The 17,738-nt window shown below is 41.1% G+C and overlaps 1 protein-coding gene across 3 annotated transcripts in view; it reads right to left on the bottom strand.

Annotated features, from left to right (window-relative positions):
* Positions 1–14: 14 nt before the first annotated feature.
* KLF13 (KLF transcription factor 13) overlaps positions 15–17,738 on the bottom strand; it is a 104,126-nt gene continuing 86,402 nt past the window's right edge. The window contains exons 1-3 of one of the 3 annotated variants that reach the window (XR_011968496.1): positions 2,284–2,610; positions 1,699–1,843; positions 483–572 (exon numbers count right to left, since the gene is read on the bottom strand). Coding sequence is in view for 2 of the 3 variants with exons in the window: in XM_072616585.1 (XP_072472686.1) it covers positions 15,171–15,463 (293 nt within the window). In the remaining variant the exon portion in view is untranslated. Of the gene's footprint in view, positions 573–1,698; positions 1,844–2,283; positions 2,611–8,109; positions 15,464–17,738 lie in introns of those variants that run through there. The other 2 variants (XM_072616591.1, XM_072616585.1) reach the window with 2 other exon arrangements.

Here is a 17,738-nt window from a genome sequence, read left to right on the forward strand (position 1 = left end):
ATATTAACACTATGTTCTATTATGTTTTTATTTATTTTGTCAAGTGTTTCCCAAATATATTTTAAGTTGGTTCTAACATTCTTGGGAGTGTTTCCAGGTATGTTTGACACCTGCTGTAGAGGGTGGGATTTAAAAAAAAAAGAAGCCAGAAGTCAAAGATGAAGAGGGAGAATATTAAAGGTATGGGGGACAGCCAGAGAAAATGTCCAGAGCTGAGAGATGGAGTGTTTTCTTCATAGAACAGCAAGGAAACTCGGAGTACTGGATTAAAGGGTATGATTGGGGTGGGGCAGGGCCGAGATTGTAAGAAGTATAAAGACTAGAAGGGACAGAGGGAGTGGAGAAAGTTATAAAGGACTTTGAAAACTAAACAGAGTATTTTATATTTGATCCTGGAGGTGCTACGTAGCTATTGGCATTTATTAGACAAGCAGGTGACATGTTGGACCTGAACTTTACAAAAATCACTTTGGTAGTTAATGGAAGATGGACCAGGGTGAGAAGAAACTTGTGACAGGCAGACCAATCAGCTCCAAGGAGATAAGGGCCAGCACCAGGGTTGGTGGTACAATCTGAGGAAAGAGGAGAGATTTGAGAGATGTCACAAAGGTGAAACCAACAAACTTTGGCAATATTCTTATTAATTATCCTTTGTATCCCATGGCTAAGTAAACTTCTTCTGTTAACCTCTGAATGACTTACAAGCGTTTCATTTCATTCCAATACAGAACCTAAGTTACTAGGCCTGAAGTCAAATTCATCCATCACAGAGTAATTCTAACGAGATGGCATCATGGCTCACATTGTGGTTGAAGTTTAGGAAAGGCAATACAAATATGAAGCAGTGGTCAGATTCAGCAATGGAGCACCCTGTGGCCAAGGGTTCTTTGGTGCTGTATGGGAAGTCCTTTCAATAGAATGAAGAGCAGGTCTCTCTTGTATAGAACAATCTGTCTACTTGTACAGAACACTCCTCTGAGCACTGGAGGAGACTTTCAGAGAGTTAGGTAAAGACAGCACTATGGCTAGTATTCCCTGGTTGTTGTTAATTGTTTTAGAGGTTGGCTTGCCAGCATAAGACTAAAAGTAATTGGGCCACTATTCAGCACCTAGAGACAGAGCTCTAGGTTTTTAAGGGCCATTCAGTGATAGTTAAGGTTTAGTTAATAGAGCTTACAACAGTGCAAATGAAAAGGACCATGCTAAAGAGAAGGGCAAATGACAGGCCATCACTGGAACAGACAGGCTGGGGCAGATAAGTATGATGTCCAAGCCAGAGATTTACCTTCCGTGTGCTGAGATCAGATAGGAAAATGGGCACAGAGGTTAGGAGAAAACTTGGAAATGTGATAAGAAAGCACCTAATTCATCCTATTCATGGCCCTACAAGGTGATTCCTTCCATTGGGGGAACAAGGGGTAGGTGGGCTATAAACCACAAAGATACTGGGAAGGTGTTAAGAAAGCTCAACTAGCAACCAGATGAATCACTGGAATGGTGGCTGCTAAGAGTGTGGTCTAGTAAAGCCTAGTGAGGGGTCTCGTTCCACAGGAGAGTTCCTTAAGTTTGGGGAATTCTCAAATAACTTAATAATTGAATCAGTTACACACACCATATGGAGACTGCTCTTTTCCCCTTTTGAGGGTAACTAAGATGGGAACTTATACTCTACAGAGATGAATTCCAGTTGCATCTTACTTCTCAATGGTGGTTCTTCAAGGCAAGGTGTGGAGTTTTCCCAACATATGGCTGCTCCTATTACTTGCCTCCCAAGTTGGCTATAACCAGCTTGCTTCAGGGGCGATTAGATGCCTGTCTTTTTGCCTTCTTGGTGGTACCCCATCTGAATGGAATCAGACTTTAGCTATGGAGTCTCCCTCACCACACATCTATGCAAGTGTGGGCTAAGGGGTTTTTCCTCCTCTGCCAACTAGAATGTAGCAATATGAAGGAAACTTCAGGTAGCCCTAGGGGAGGACAGTGAAGGCAAACTTCCTTCCTAGGTGAAAAAAAATATTCCTCTCTAGTTTCAGCCACAGGAATGAAGGGAAAAAAATTGATGAGGTCAATAATCCCATACCATTCACCCTCCACCAGGGGTCCCTGATCTATTACATTGATGTGGTCTGGAACAGGTATAGTAATGGGCATATAATCCACAGTAAGCGACCAGGTATCATCTTACTTCCTCACAGGATTGCTGTAAGGAGACTGTTATAACAAAATACTCCAGCTTCCTTCATCTCCATCACTAGAAAAGAAGTTTTCACTCCTGCTTCCCACCTGAGAGATAAATATTGCTTGATATTCACTATAGGAGATGGTCCAGGCAACTCTAATGGTCTCCATTTGCTTCTACGCACAATAACCTGCATAGATGTTGCCAAAAGGACCCCTAAAGACACTGACTTCCAAGAGTTCATGGTCCCCTTCCCTTCATGATCTTCCCTTTGTAACTCAGGTGATAATTCAAATAGCGCAGGAGCTTTAGGGAATGCCGTAGGCTTGGATGGAGCTAAAGAGCCCTTACTGCCCAACTGGTAGATTTTTCCTTACAGCAATCCATTCTAGTTGGCAGAGACCTGAGAAATGCTTCCCTTTCTGAGACACAATATTACATTGATGATGTAGTGTTGACTGGGCCAGATGAGGTCACAGGGACAAAGGCCCTAGTGGACCATATGAGGGAGAGTGGGTAGGAAATCAACTCTAAGAAAATCTAGGGTGGAGCCCTTTCAGTCAAGTTTTGGGAAATTCAGGGAATCGGTAAAACCCAGAAGAGATTCAAGGCATAATCTGGAATAAGCTACTGACTCTCACTCCTACACAGTGTAAGAAGGCAGCTCATCTGCTTGTTTTAATTATATTTTATTTTCAAAGATCAACTTTCTCTTTCTCCCACTTCCCTCCCTCTCACCCTGATTGAGAAAGAAAGAGGGAAAAACCCTTATTAAAACCAGCTATCATTAAGCAAAACAAAATTTCTTATTGGCTATGTCTAAATAAAAATATGTCTCAATCTACACTCGGAGTTTATCTACTCTTTATCAGGATGTAGGTGGCATGTTTCATCATGAGTCCTTAGGAATTGTGTTGATCACTGTACTGATCAGAATTCTCAAGTTTGCATGTATGTATGTTAGTATAAATTATAACCTATTCTAATATAAAACCATATAATGTAAATATATTATTATATGTAGTAATATTATATATAAATATGAATACATAGTTTGTTTTAAACAGCCAAGATTCACCTCACTCTCTTCCCTATCCATTGTGAAAAAAAAAAGCAAAACCCATTACACACTTATATAGTCAAGGAAAATAAATTTCCACATTAGTCATATCCTAAAAAAATCTATATCTTATTCTGTATTGAGTCTTTCACTCTTCTATCAGGTCTAGGATAGCATATCTCACTATTAGTCATCCGGAATCCTCATTGGTCATTCAGGGTTCAGCACAATATTTTTCCATGATATTTATATACCAAAACTTGTTCATCAATTCCCCAGGTTATATAAGGGACCCCTTTAGAGGTCCATTCTTTGCCACCTCAAAAAGAGCTATAAAATATTTTTGTACAACCTTAGAATTTGTTTTGTTTAGGACTAATCCCTCCTTAAATTCCCCTCCCCTCTTCTATCCTTTCCTCCTATTTCCTGTTGCATGATACCTATTTCTGTATACAACTGTGTGTGTTTGTGGGTGTCTTTCCTTCTTTTGACTAGTTCAGATGACAGTAAGGCCCAAATGTCTGCCACTCTCCCCCACCTCTTCCTCCTTGATTTTTTACTTGTCTACTTGTGCACTCTCATTATGTGAGATAAATTCCCCTAACTTTCCTTTCCCTTCCCCTCCCAGTGTATTCTTCTTCCCCTCTCTTTCCAGTCTTAAGGTCAATATATACTAGAATACTCCCAGCCCTTTTCTAATTGGATTCTATCTATGAACTCAGAGGATTAAAGGGATCAGAAGGCACACATGAATTATCTCCCCATATTTGAATGTAAGCAATTTATTCATTGTTCATTCCTGTTTGTGTTTTTTAAGATTTCTTAAAATGTTTTTATGTTTCTCTTTACTCTGGTATTTGTACTTCAAAGTTTCTCCACAGCTCTGGTTTTTGTTTTTGTTTTCCATCAGGAATGCTAGGGAGTCCCCTATTTCATTAAATATTCATTTTTCCTCCCTATAGCATTATATTCAGATTTACTGGGTAAGTTATTCTTGGCTGTAAGCTCATATTCTTTGCCTTCTGGAATATCATATTCCAAGTTCTTTGTTCCTTGATAGTGGTGACTGCTAAATGATATATGATCCTTATTGTGGTTCCTTGGTACTGGAATTCTTTTTTTCTGGCTGCTTGCAGTAATTTTTTTTTTTTTTTACCTGAAAGCCTTGGATTTAGGCTATGATATTCTTAGGAGTTTTCATTTTAGGACTTCTTTCAGGGAGTGACCAATGGATTTTGTCTATTTTAACTTTGTATTCTGTTTCCAAGTGACCTAGGCAATTTTCATATTTCTAAAAGTGTGATATTTAGGGTCATTTTTTTCTTTTGGTCATGTTGTTCAGATAGTCCAATGATCTTTAATTTTTTTCTCCTCTATCAGTTTTCCAAGTCAGGTTTTTTGGTTATGAGATATTTTATATTTTCTTCTATTTTTTAGCCTTTTGACTTTGTTTTAATATTTCTTGTTGCCTCATGGAGTCATTGGCTTCTATTTGGTTCACTTGAATTTTCAGGGAGTTTTTTGCTTAGGCAAGGTTTTATACTTATTGTGCTAAGCTGTTGATTGCACTTTCAATTCTTTCTTCTATTGCTCTTATTTCTTTTCCAATTTTTTCTTCTCATTCCATTTGTAAAAAATATTGATTAGCTCTTTTTTAAAATTAATGCTTCCTCTCTTCTAGGAATTCTAGCTCAGTTTGTGCTCAAGCTGAGAGCTTTCTTCTATGAGGCAATGCTTTTAGAAGATTTGGAGTCCTTTTCTTCTGTTTTTGTATCTTGAGCAATAGTTCATTATGGTGGGGTTCTTTTTTGTTTGCCCAATCTTCCAGCCTACTTCCTGAATTTGGACTTGATGTTAGGGCTAGTCCCTGACACACTTCTGGAGATGTCTGGAGGTTTTGGGCTGGTCCTCTTTCTACATTCTTGGGGTATTAAGTGCTGTATTATTCTCAGATCTTATGGATAGACTAGGGAGCTTCGAGCTTTCAGTGCTCACAAAATTGTCTGATATAGGTCAAAGGCTGATTGCTCCCTCCTCCCTCACTTCTCCAAGTTCTTGACTTGAGTTTGGGTTTGAGCAAAAGCAGACCATGGCTGGACTCTGCCCCATCAGCCAGCTGAAAAGCTCTGTTGACTTAAAGTTGCAGTTTTGGTCTGAGATTCCCACCCTGATTTATTCTTCTGCAGGTTTAATTAGACATTAGCAGGAAGACCCCACTTTCCATCTAAAGTCTAAGCCACAGCACTTCTGCTGCTGCTGGCTTCTGGGCTTCCTCCTTTTTTATGAATGGCCCAGAGCCTCCCTACCTGTGATTTCACCATGGTTCATAGCTTCCCTTCTCTTTCTACTCTGGATCTTTGACCTGGGACTAAATAGAGGGTTAGAAAGCTTCTAGTTGGCACCTATTCCCACTGCAGTATTGTGGTGTGAGTCTGTGGTGCCCCAGAATGGGTCTTTTACCCTGGTGCTCAGGACTCCCTGCTCTCTGTGCAATGTGCTCTGCTCTGCCACAGGATAGTATCCCACAGACTGTGTCTATCTCCCTGTGCCAAGCTGGGCTAGATAAAGATCTCATCAAGAATTTTTCTGGAATTTCCCCATCATCATTTGGTCTAAGTCATTTTGTGGGTCCATTAGGAAAAGTTCCAAGACAAGAGCTTACCACTTTGCTTCCTATCATTCCACCATCTTGGTGCTATCTCCAAAGCTCAGAGGTTTATTGGATGTTTCAATCTACCACACTCCCAATCTGGATATACTAATAGTCTCCACTTACCAAGTCACCTACAGATAGGCCTCTTTTGAGTGGGAAGTAAAATTGGTTATACCCCTGGAAGAACTAAAATAGGTCATCCCAACTAAAAACTCTCTCCTGTGGGGCCCATGCTTTTAGAGGTATTAATCCTTAAAGGTGAGAGTGAATGAATTCTTTAGAAGGTGCCAAGAAATGGACAGAATAAGTTACTGTAAGCCTCCTGGATCTTCAAGTACTCCAAAGTGATCATTTACTGTGCCATTTTTTTATTTCTGGGGAAGAGGTAGCATTTATTTTTTAAATTATATTTTATTTTTTTCCCACAATTACATGCTAAAACAATTTTTTAACATTTGTCTTCTTTTAAAAAAGTTTTGAGTTCCAAATTCTATCCCTCCTTCCCTCTGTCCTCTCTCCCCTCCCTGAGACAGTAAGCAATACAATATCACTATAGCACTTTTGAAAGGTAGTTGCTCAATTGTTACTGATCTTGAGCTGCTATTTAATAGGTGACATACAGTCATACAATCACACCTCATCCAGAGTCACCTATCATGAACAGGGTAATGCAAGATAGTCCTTTTACAAGATGGGTAGGGCACCAGTGTTCTCTATTATTAAATGGAAATGGTATATTTGAAGTCATGCTTACCCAGGTCTCTCAGGTATTAAGGTCTTTCACAAAGAGGCTGTAGACCTCTAGTCTAGACCCTAGGACTCTGTTTCTTTCACTAGCACAATGGGCTTCCATCTGTAAAGATCTGTTTTTTACAGAATGCTATTTTGCCTTTTTAAGTGATGGCTCCATCCACTATAAGAAAGCCATATATAACAATATCAGCATCCACTAATCCAGTAACAGGGTATACTCTATCTAGGGAATGGGGGGGGCGGGAGGGATGGTAGACAAGTCACTGCAGTGGACAGAGTTGCAGGTTGCAAGGCTACCATATGAGAAAGCCTTGAGAGTATGGAATGGAGAAGATCTTCATCTATGATGATTCTTGGGTAAGGACCTTGGAGATGTATGGCCAAGTAGTTTGGAGTCTGGAGAGAACAGGATTAGCCATTAAAAGTTGTGCTTCATGCTTTTCAGTGATCCCATTGTTAAACATTCACCACTACACCACTGGTCATACCCCTCTCATCCTGAACTGGCTAAATAAATATTTTATAGAATCCAAATTACCAAAGGGTATGGAGGAGTATCAGTCAACAGGGTAACAAACTTGTTTTCAGTTACCAAAGGGACACTATCCTGACTACTGCCTTAGAACATCTCCCTTAAAACCGAGGCATCTCCCTTCTCCAGTAGACCAGTATTGGGTATTTCCCTCTGACCCCCAGCTTTGTGACATTATTCATTTAGTACTGGCTTTGCGGCTCTCTCCTACTCTCATCCTCTCTTTACAACCCTCCCTCCTGCTGTAACTCCTGAATTTAATGGGCCTCAGAATCACTCTGCATCTTGCTTTGAAAAGGAAAATACTTTAGCTCATTAAATTTTTATTGAATTTCCCAACCAGGGGAGACTACATTCTGACTATACCAGGTGGGATGATTGAGGGGGGTGAAGTTGGAACTGGTAGGAGTGGGAGTAAAAGAAGAGTCTGTTCTGCCTGTCTTTCTATATGTATGAATGAAGAGAACTTAAAGTCTCAGTGTTACCTGAACTAGGAATGTGCGTAATTTCTACTTCTACATTGTATTTTTCCTACTTTAAAGGAAGATTTTTTTTTCTGAAAAAAAGTGGTTCTTCCCTGTCTTTTTCCTTCCTTTCTTCCTTCCTCCCTCCCTCCCTCCATTCCTTCCTTTCTTCCTTCTTTCTCTCTTTCATTTTTTTTCTCTTTAGAATGACAAGTAAACTGATATTTGAGTTCTTTAATTCATGCATGGAAAGAAGAGTGGATTTCCCTGAAGCACTACTTACTATCAGTAGTTAGAGCTGAAAAGGGCCTCATCTATATTTTGCTTACAAAATGTCTCTAAACCCAAGACTTGCAAATAATTTTCTTCCTTTCACATAAAAGAAATTTATTCATTTAAGAAAGCAGCTAATTTTATAACCCATAAACTAATTCTGCTCTCTCCCAAAAGGATCTCTGACTAATAAAATGATAATTCATTATAAATTTTATTTCAAAATGTAAACATCACTAAACATGCATAACAAGTTAAGACAATATATTTTACAATTCTGTTAATTTTTCTTTTTGCATAGGACATCATTACAATATATAATCTATGTGATACAAAATACATAGAAAGTTACAGCAGAGCACATGTAGACCAGTATGGAACTGTACAATTGTAATACTTTAGTGTAGTGATTTGGAAAGTGATTTGATGAGGGACCTTTGGAAGCACTGGTGTGTTGCTGTTTGTTTTTTTTTTTTAAGTTCAGACAGAAAATAAAAATGTATGCTTCATGGAAATGGTCTAGGACCCTTGGACTTTGCCTTTGGCTGCTTGCAAATAGTTCCCTCAAAGATCACATCAAAAGGGAAAGGACAGAATTTCTGTGTACAGGGATGTGGAGGTGATTTGTCCCCTAGTCCCTGCACATCTATACATAAATAAGGCTGTCTGTATACTCACAGATCAAGATGTGACTCCCCACCCCCAAATCCAGAACCAAGTATAAGTTGTTTAATAGAGACCTTCTTCTGAGTGCTCTACTCCATGATGCTGGGAAGCTCTATGCCAACTGATTTTTACAAAATCACAGATGGTAATGGGAAAAAAATTCTTTCTCCTTTGCCACACATATGAATACAATGCTCCTGACCTTTGTTCCTATTCCCACCAAAGTCCTTGACCATAAATCCATTTTTTGACTGTACAAGGTGATACTGACTAAAAGCAAGGAAAATCCAGCTTCTCAAAAGCACCAATAAAAGTAAATTTTTAGACTTCAGTGCTTCACTCCCATCCCAACCTCAGATTCAGCCTGTGCCATGCCCTGGAAAATGATCCCATTTACTTTCTTTCATACAGTAATATGGGATTGAAATGTAGTTCAAGGGCAAGTTGGCTAATAAGTCTCTCAAGTTCTGAGCAGAAAGGGACAGGATTTGAATTCTTCAAATTCATCTAGCAAATTTCATTTCCAAATCAAAAAGCAGAATTCTTATCACTGTTTTTCTTTTCTTGACATTAACATCTCCTCCAAGATGAAATGGGAATGAAAGAAGTGCAAGAGGGACAGCTAGGGCAAGAAAACTATTCACACTATACAGATTCCTTTCTACAAGAGGGATGGAGAAGGGTGTCTATTTTTTTTGTTTTGGAGAAGACAGTAATATGGCCCGATAATTTGGAGTGATAATAGGAAACCTATACAATCTGGCATTTCTAACTTGAATGGACTCAAGATTCAAATCTCATGTCAAATAAAACTCTTTATACTAATATGGAATATAAACAATAATAAAGTAAATCATCTAAGAAACCTCAGTTTGTACTTCCACAAAATAAATAGCTACCTCTCTTAATTAGATTATGCTGTCCATCAATATAGTAGGTTAGATTTCTTAGCAGAAACCAACTGAGAAATCCACTAGAATGTCTCCAGGACAAGCCACTAAAATCCAGTGTCAGTGGGTCCCAGTGTCAGGAAAACTATTCATGTCAATATATATGTATATATGTACATATGTACATGTGATATATACACAATGCATATACATATATATGTATGGTTTAAGTCTTTGGATAGCACAATGTACAGAATGATCTAAGTCAGAGGTGTCAAATACGCAGCCCAGTGATGAACCAGATTAAAATGCAATTAGTAAATATTTAACAAAATAAATTAAATACAATAGAGCATAGATAATATTAATATCTGGTTTTTGAAGTCAATACATCATCCCCTGGATCTTTATGTACAGTTTAGTGGCCCCCTTCTTTTCTATTTGATTTTGACACCACTGACCTAAGTCATCTTTATAATTTTTCTACCGTTCCTCACTGGCTGCTATGTAACCAAGAAATAAAGGCCTTTTATCTTGACTCTTTGGGACAACTGCCTGGATTCCATGGAAACAAATCAACCAAACTGGTTAGGTGTGAGTTTATAGCTCTACCACAACAATAACTGGCTAGTTGTCTCTCAAAGTTCCATCAGTGAGAAGTCCCAAAATGCATTACCCACTCTTGGAACAGCATTACTCTAATAGCTGGCATGAATTGTGGCTGTTGTTGCTGGAGACAGAGGGTTTGTTTAAGTGGAAAGCATTCAGTGGTAATACTTGCCTTCTGCCTCAGGCTAAAGAGCAAGGAAAAGTCATTTTGAACAGTATCCTTAACTCCCTCTTCCCACCCCATACCTTCAAACTCAAGCCTTAGCTTCATTGATGGGGTGGCAAAAACCATTTGTGAGTGGAGGCTTAAAGCTATAAAACCAAAGTGTTCCCACTGTCTCTGCTTATCAGACAAGAGATTTTTCTTAAGAACTGGAGAGGGAATCAGACTCTGCCTTCTGATGTATTGGACTGATGTTAGGACCCACATGGGACAGCAATATATCAAAATGCAGTACCTGTCCCTCATGTTGTTTGGAGCCTGAAGTCACTCCACTCTATAATAGAGACTATATGTTGGAGTAATCTGATACTTTGCATTTAAATAGCACCTTTCAAAAAGAGGAAAAAGAGAATCGCTCTCAAAGCCCTTTATAAAAAAGATGATTGTGTCCATCCATGTTTTCATCTTTATGGCTGTTTGGAATTCAGGAAGCATTCAGGGAATTAGACAGTTTCCCCAGAAGATAATACCAATTTTTCTATAGAGTGCATCTAGGGATTTGAGGTAAACTTCAAAGTTTTGGGGGCCTAGTTGGAAAAATATTTAGATATGGATCAGCACCACTTTGGACCAGGAAAGGTCAGCTGAGATTCTTTTGGGGCAAGCTCCTTTTAAATTCTTCATTTTGCCTCACCTTGATGGAGTTTAAATTTCCTGTGAGGTCTCAAGTTTTTACATTTTTGAGGTGTCCACTTCATAAGTACCCAGACCCACAGGCACCTAAGGTGGCTCCCAAATACAAAAAAAGTGGAAGACTCCCAAATGTCTGGCAGACATATTTTGGCCCGGAAAGCAAAACAGAATAAAACATGGTTGTTTGTTTCAGGTGAATTTTCTGTTGTACAAACAAAGGTTTTGCTCTTTTTTTCAACTGAGGCCTGAGTTAATAAGGTGTTCTAATTTTTTTAATTGCATTCCCTTTTGTTAAAGACATACTACAGGCCACACAAACTGCTTTCCCAATACTATTTCTAGTGAAATGGCCCTCTGATGGGAGAATTCTATTTGGCCATAGCCCAAATCTTGCTAATGAGACAAAGTTTAAAATCCCCCAAAGATTAAGGTGAGGCAATGGAAATTAGGCCCTGCAATCTGCCAGCAAACAGTGGTTCCATAACTGTGTCTTAGACATCAATATAGCCCTGATTGCTCACTTCTAGGGCATTACCCTCATTTCATTTCATCAAGTGGAATTAAAACCACTTTAGAAATAAAGGCACTGCTGGGTTCCTTTCCCAGCAATGGCCAATACCACCTCATTGTGTTCAGGCTTCCATAACACAAAGAATCATATTAAGGCAATGTTGCCCTTCCATCTAGTGGACAGAACTGCTCTAGATTCAGGTCAAAAAAAAGAAATTAAAACGAAACAAAGTGCTTTCTTTGGGAATAGCAAATCTTCCTTCTCTCCCTCTCCCATCCCTTATTCCACTAATAAAACAAGTTTATTATCTTAAAAGTCCCCTTTTATTTTTTTCCTATACATGCAGATGTGAGATCTGAAAATGCATCTCAGCTGTCATAACATGATAATAACCAGAAAAATCACTGATGGACCCCTCCATGTATGGCTTTAGAAGTGTGTGCACTTGGTACAGAAAAAGCAAAACCAAAAAATCCTGAAGCATTCATCTCGTTCTCTGCTTGCATGTGGGGCTACTTCAGGGACCACAACACCAAAAGACGTTGGGATAAGTACCTCTAAGTCTGGAATGTGAATTCCTGATGTTTGAAATGTATCCAAAACATCAGCTGTCTATGAAAAGCACAGCAATGACTTTGGAAAACATGATAAATTTGCCCAAGGACACTTAGCCATAGCGTTTGAGAAAACAAGTTGAGTAGAACACACCATCATTTCCCAAGCTTGTCTTTCCCTGCTCTATAAACACATTATATTCCTTCTCTTACTGGACCTTCATTTTCAACCCAAAGGTTCAGTCTCAATAAATGAGAATAATTAAATAAAAACAAAGCCAGGTGACAGTTGCAACTATACACACACACACATACACACACACACGTGTGTGTGTGTATGTGTATGTGTGTGTGTGTGTGCATTTAAAGGCTGGAACAGCTTTGCTTCAACCTGGGCTTAAGTAGCCACCCACCACACAACCGAAACAGTGCAAGACATTATGAACAACACAACTGTTAAATGCAAGTACCTATTAAACTACTTAGAAATCTCTAACATATTATTAGCCTATCACAGTTAACATACAGTACAAAATTAGAAACTGGCAAATTGGAACAGTGCAAAGCAGCAAAATGAGAGAGGAATTGAAACTCCTTTGGAATGTGGAAGCATTTGCTTGATGACAAAGAGCAGATCAGGATACTATGTGTATGTGTGTGTGTGTGTGTGTGTGTGTGTGTGTGTGTGTATACACACACATATCTACATATGTTGGTTGGTTGTAATTTCTTTACTATGCTACACTCTATGGCATTTCCATTCTTACAGTAATATGAAATTAAAATGCAAACTAGAGGTCCAAAGCACACCCCACCCACTGTTTAAGAAACTCCCTCTGAAGCAACCCAGATGAACCAAATGGATTTGTTGAAAACTCAGGCCATTGCATTTAACTTGGTAGTCACTTCTTCCTAGGCAAAGTGAAGTGCATTCTGAAAAATAACCTAAGTTGAGGGTTTCCACAACATTAGGTATAATTTTTGAAGAATTACCTGTCCTGGAGTTGTGAAGAGGGAAAGAAGGGTTGTTGTGAACAGGAAATACAGTCATAAAAAAGGGATGTGGAGATGGTCAGCAAAGGTCTATTTTGATTGAGGCTGACCCTGACTGTGGGAAAAGGACCTGGGGATGTAAGGGTCTGCCCTGCCCCACCCCAAAGTGGAAGCTTAGGACAAGGAAGAAAAATCCCTGTAATGCTTTGCAAAGTTCCTTGTGGAAAAAGAGGATGGGGTGGAGTTTGTAGCTTGTTCTACTGGCATTTTTGATAGGTCAGTTCACTTTACCCATGAAAAAATGTCTCCAAGTCACAATGTTCCAGTCTCATGCAATGAATACAAATTGTGCAGCATATTGTGCATGGTTATATGTGTGTATTCTACATACATATACATGACCACAAGCTATCACACACCTGATAAAATGCCTCAGTAAAAACTTACCCCTTCAAATTCCCTTTTTCTTACATGGAAGATGCCTTAGTAGAAGTCATGAGGCTGCTTTAAGAATCAGTGGAGATTTTTGAACTATGGATGAGCTAATCACACTTTTTGACACTTAAAAAAAATAGGTATGTTTTATTTTTCCAGTAAGAGTACATGTTATAATAAAAGGTTCCTTTTGTTTTTTTTTTACCATTCACCACAGTTATGTTGCAAGGGGGTAGAGGAACTTCCTGTGTTGTGCAAGTTTGGTATCTCAGTGGCTTCCATGGGTGCAGTAGGTAAGTACCTTAGTAAGACTCCGTGTGGGGGCAGGGGAAGAGGGGCCAGCAGAGGGCTCCTTCCACATTCTGCTTCCTCAGAAAAAAAGGGGGAAAGTTGGTCTCAGTGATAGGGCTTTAGCATTTCCTGGTAATTCAATGGAGACAGAGTGCTTAGAGCTCGACCATTTGGGAGAAAAGGGTCCCCAGGGAAAAGAATAGCTATAGTAACTACAGAAGGAGAGGCTGCTTCTTTGCGGAGGGTGATGCCATCTCTCAGTAGAAGTGGGGGCCTTAGCATAGCTGTGGCTTTTCATCTCTTTGCCAATCAGGCTTAAGGCATCACTTTGGGAGATCTCTGCAAGGTCTAAGTGACTTCAATTTGGGCCTTGAATGGGGAGAATTTTGCTTTTTTGTTTCTGTGGAAGTGGGATCCCATCTTATAGAAATAACGAGGGTTACCGACGCGGCACTCAGAAGCCATGGGCAGGTGGTTGGGAGTAGGGGAACGGGAGTGGAGGTGGGGAGGGACAGAGGACCTGAGGATGGGGTGGGGGTGAGGAGAGCCGGAAGCAAGACCAGAGCAGCGCTTTCCTGAACAGGCTATAAGCTCCCAGACCTCTGAGTTTGGTCCTGCATGTTGTTAACATAAACCCAAAGAACGCCATTTCTATTATGAAACCGACCAGTCAAGCACTAGCTTCCAGTGCTTGTTTCTTGTATTATTATGAATTGTCTTTATTATTGTCTGTCTTTTTTCCCCAGTGTGTGAAAGAATCTAACAGAAAACTTCTGAGTGCAACTCTATTTACAGAGTAAGGCTGCAGTAAGGGTGTGTCTTCACTGTACTCATTGTGTAACATAAATATCCATCCCTGAGAAAGGGGAAGGGGTGGAGGGTGGGGTGGGGTGGGGTGGGGAGGGTTCAACATAGTTGGATTTTAATCACATGGTTGTTTCTATTGTGCAATTTGTGTTTTTTTATTTTTATATTTTTTTCATTTCTTTCGTTTCTTTTTCCTTTTTTTTCTTTTTTTTATACAAATCTGCTTTGACACCTGAGGTGAAGAAAAGTTTTGTTGTTGTTGGCTTTTAAAAAATGTTTTTCTCTTTAAAAAAAATATAGGTTAACAAGAAGCTATAAAACAAAAGGAATATTTAGGTAGAGGAAACGAATCCGCTCCGTCCATGGGGAAGGTTAGTTCAGCCGCCCGCAGGAGGAGGCGGCCGGGCAAAGAGAGCCGAACTCGGGGAGGCGGCCGGGCAAAGAGAGCCGAACTCGGGGAGGCGGCCGGGCAAAGAGAACCGAACTCGGGGAGGCGGCCGGGCAAAGAGAGCCGAACTCGGGGTGGCGGCCGGGCAAAGAGAACCGAACTCGGGGTGGCGGCCGGGCAAAGAGAACCGAACTCGGGGTGGCGGCCGGGCAAAGAGAACCGAACTCGGGGTGGCGGCCGCGCGCGGCGCCGAGCCTCAGGGCGAGCTGGCCGGGCTGATGGTGGGGCTGCTGGCGTCCGAGCGGCTGTAGTCACTGACCGAGCCCGTCCGGGAGCTGCTGCCGCTCCGCCGCTGCAGCATGCTCGGGTGGAAGTTGGCATGGCGACGGGCGTGCTTGGTGAGGTGGTCGCTGCGCATGAAGCGCTTCTCGCAGATGGGGCAGCTGAACTTCTTCTCCCCGGTGTGGGTGCGGTAGTGCCGGGCGAGCTCATCGGACCGGGCAAACTTCTTACTGCAGTCCTGCCAGCTGCAGGCGAAGGGCCTCTCGCCTGGAGGGAGGAAAAGGTGACACCGTGAGTGGACCTGGGGCTGTCACCCACCCCGGGGGCAATCGAGTCTAGGGGAGGAGAGAAAGCCGTGGCCCGAGGTTCAGTCCAGCTGTGCGACCCTGGGCAAATCACTTCATCTCTGTTAAATGGGGATAATATTTAAAATAAAACCTCCCTCCGGGGCTCTGGTGAGAATCAAGCTTAATCAGATGTGTAAAACACTCAACAGTGATAGAGAAATACTCTTAATAAGATTTGTAAGTAAAGTAAAATATGTAAATACTATTAAAGAAGTTTGTCTTGAACACCGCCCCCCCAGTTCCCTTTTTTCCATCTTCTTGCCCTTTCCTGATGCCTACATGTTTCCCTGCTTCTCACTTCCTTCCCTTCCAACGAGAATACTTACCCAGGCTTACCCTCCCTAGATTCCCCGAATCAGGCAAAGGGCTCTCTCTTATTAAGAACCAGGCTCTGTGCTAGGGGTGAAACAGCCCCTGCCCAGAAGAGGCATAGATAACACAATGCCTTTAAGGGTGGGGAGGGAAGGCCCTAGCAGAAGAACAGGAAAGCCTCAGAAGGTGATGCTGGAGCTGAGCCTCGAAAGAAATAAAGGATTCTAAAGGGGACAGAGGTGAATCAGGAATCATACTTCCAGCAAAACTCTCATTTCCTCAGGGCCCTCAAGTCACATTTCCCTTGGGAAGTTCTCAGTGTCTCTAAACCAAACCAAAGTGTCAGTGACTGATAACTGAAGTTTGGAACCTTCCCCAAGGGAATTGAATGTAAAAGGAGGTCCTTTGAGCTTAATCTTGGAATTCCAAGGAATGAATCTCAAATAATGGTGTTTTAGTGAAGAAGAGATGGAAAATAAGAGGGGTTCTGGGTACCCCCTCACCACAGCTCATGGGCCACCCTACTCACCAGGCACTGCCAGGCAAAACTGGGTACTTTTCAATTAGCTCTACCTCTCGAGTCAGGGCTTCTAATAGTCATGGGAGCTGGGAAGCGGGGAGAGGGTTTTGCATTAGCCCCTGCTAGGAGAGGAGGCTTAGTTAGCAAGGCCTCTGAACACTTTATCAGCCTGTCAAGTTATCAGGGGAGTGTATTATGAGGTCTAAAACCCAGCCAAGTACAGTTGGCAGAGGCTGGCTGCCATCCTGCATATAATGGACCCTCTCTCCACTAATGAAGCAAGCTTGTTAACCAGTCCCAGGTTTTATCTCCATGTGTTAACCAGGCCTTCTGAAGGGTGAAACAGTACATGAAACCTGTTAAGCTGTGGCTAAGGTTTCATCAGGATGCAGCACCCACAGTCTGTGGTGATGCCAATGAATGTGGGAGGAGAAGGGGGGAAAGGTGGTAGTGATGTACATAGTCTTGTATCTAGAGTAAAAGTTCTTAACCTTTCTTTCTTAACCTTTCTTGTGTCCTGGACCCCTTTGGCAGTGTGGTGAAGCCCATGGAATGGTGAAGCCCATGGTGAAGCCCTTCTCAGAATAAGCTTTCAAAACAATTCATAATTGATACAAGTGCTAAATTTCAGTTAGAGGTTCGCAAAAGTAAAAAGTATCAGTTTTCCTCCCGTGCAAGTTCCCAAACCCTCTGAAATCTATCCATGGGCTGCATACAGGCTGGTGGACCCTGGGTGAAGAGCCCCTGATGTAGAAGGACCAAAGAAAGCTTCAGCAAACATGTAGAACATGGGGGGCAGGGAGTGGAAAGAATACCGAACATGGGATCTGAGTCCTAGTCTCAGCTTTTCTGATCATGAGCAAGACACTGAACCTTTCTGGGCCTCAGTTTCCCCATCTGTAAAAGGAAGAAGCCATAAGGCTCATCTCAGCTCTAATATTCTACAACTGGAATATTAAATTGACAGCTAGATGCCACAGCAAATAGAACTTCCTGACCTCATCAGGATAGACCTGATTCTCTTGCGAGGTGTGTGACCCTGGGTAAGTCATTTAACCTCTATCTGCCTTATCTGTAAAAAGAGGATAATAATAGCACCTAGCCCTCAAGGTTGTTGTAAGAATATTGAGATAATATCTGAGTAGCACTTTGTGAACCTTAAAGCTATTATTTTGAATTGTCCTGTCTTCCTCTCTCCTGCCTCTATATTCGTTATGTCCATCACACTTGCCAAAGGCCACCTCTTCTTGAGGTATGTACTTTGTAAAATTTGTCTGATCAAAGTTAGTCTTGATGTAGTCTCTGTAGAGGTAGCTTTGAAGTTTATCATTTTTGTTGATTATCTGTGGTGATCACCCTAGAT

This window comes from Notamacropus eugenii, chromosome 1 (genome assembly GCF_028372415.1).
Source record: "Notamacropus eugenii isolate mMacEug1 chromosome 1, mMacEug1.pri_v2, whole genome shotgun sequence".
NCBI classification, from domain to species: domain Eukaryota; kingdom Metazoa; phylum Chordata; class Mammalia; order Diprotodontia; family Macropodidae; genus Notamacropus; species Notamacropus eugenii.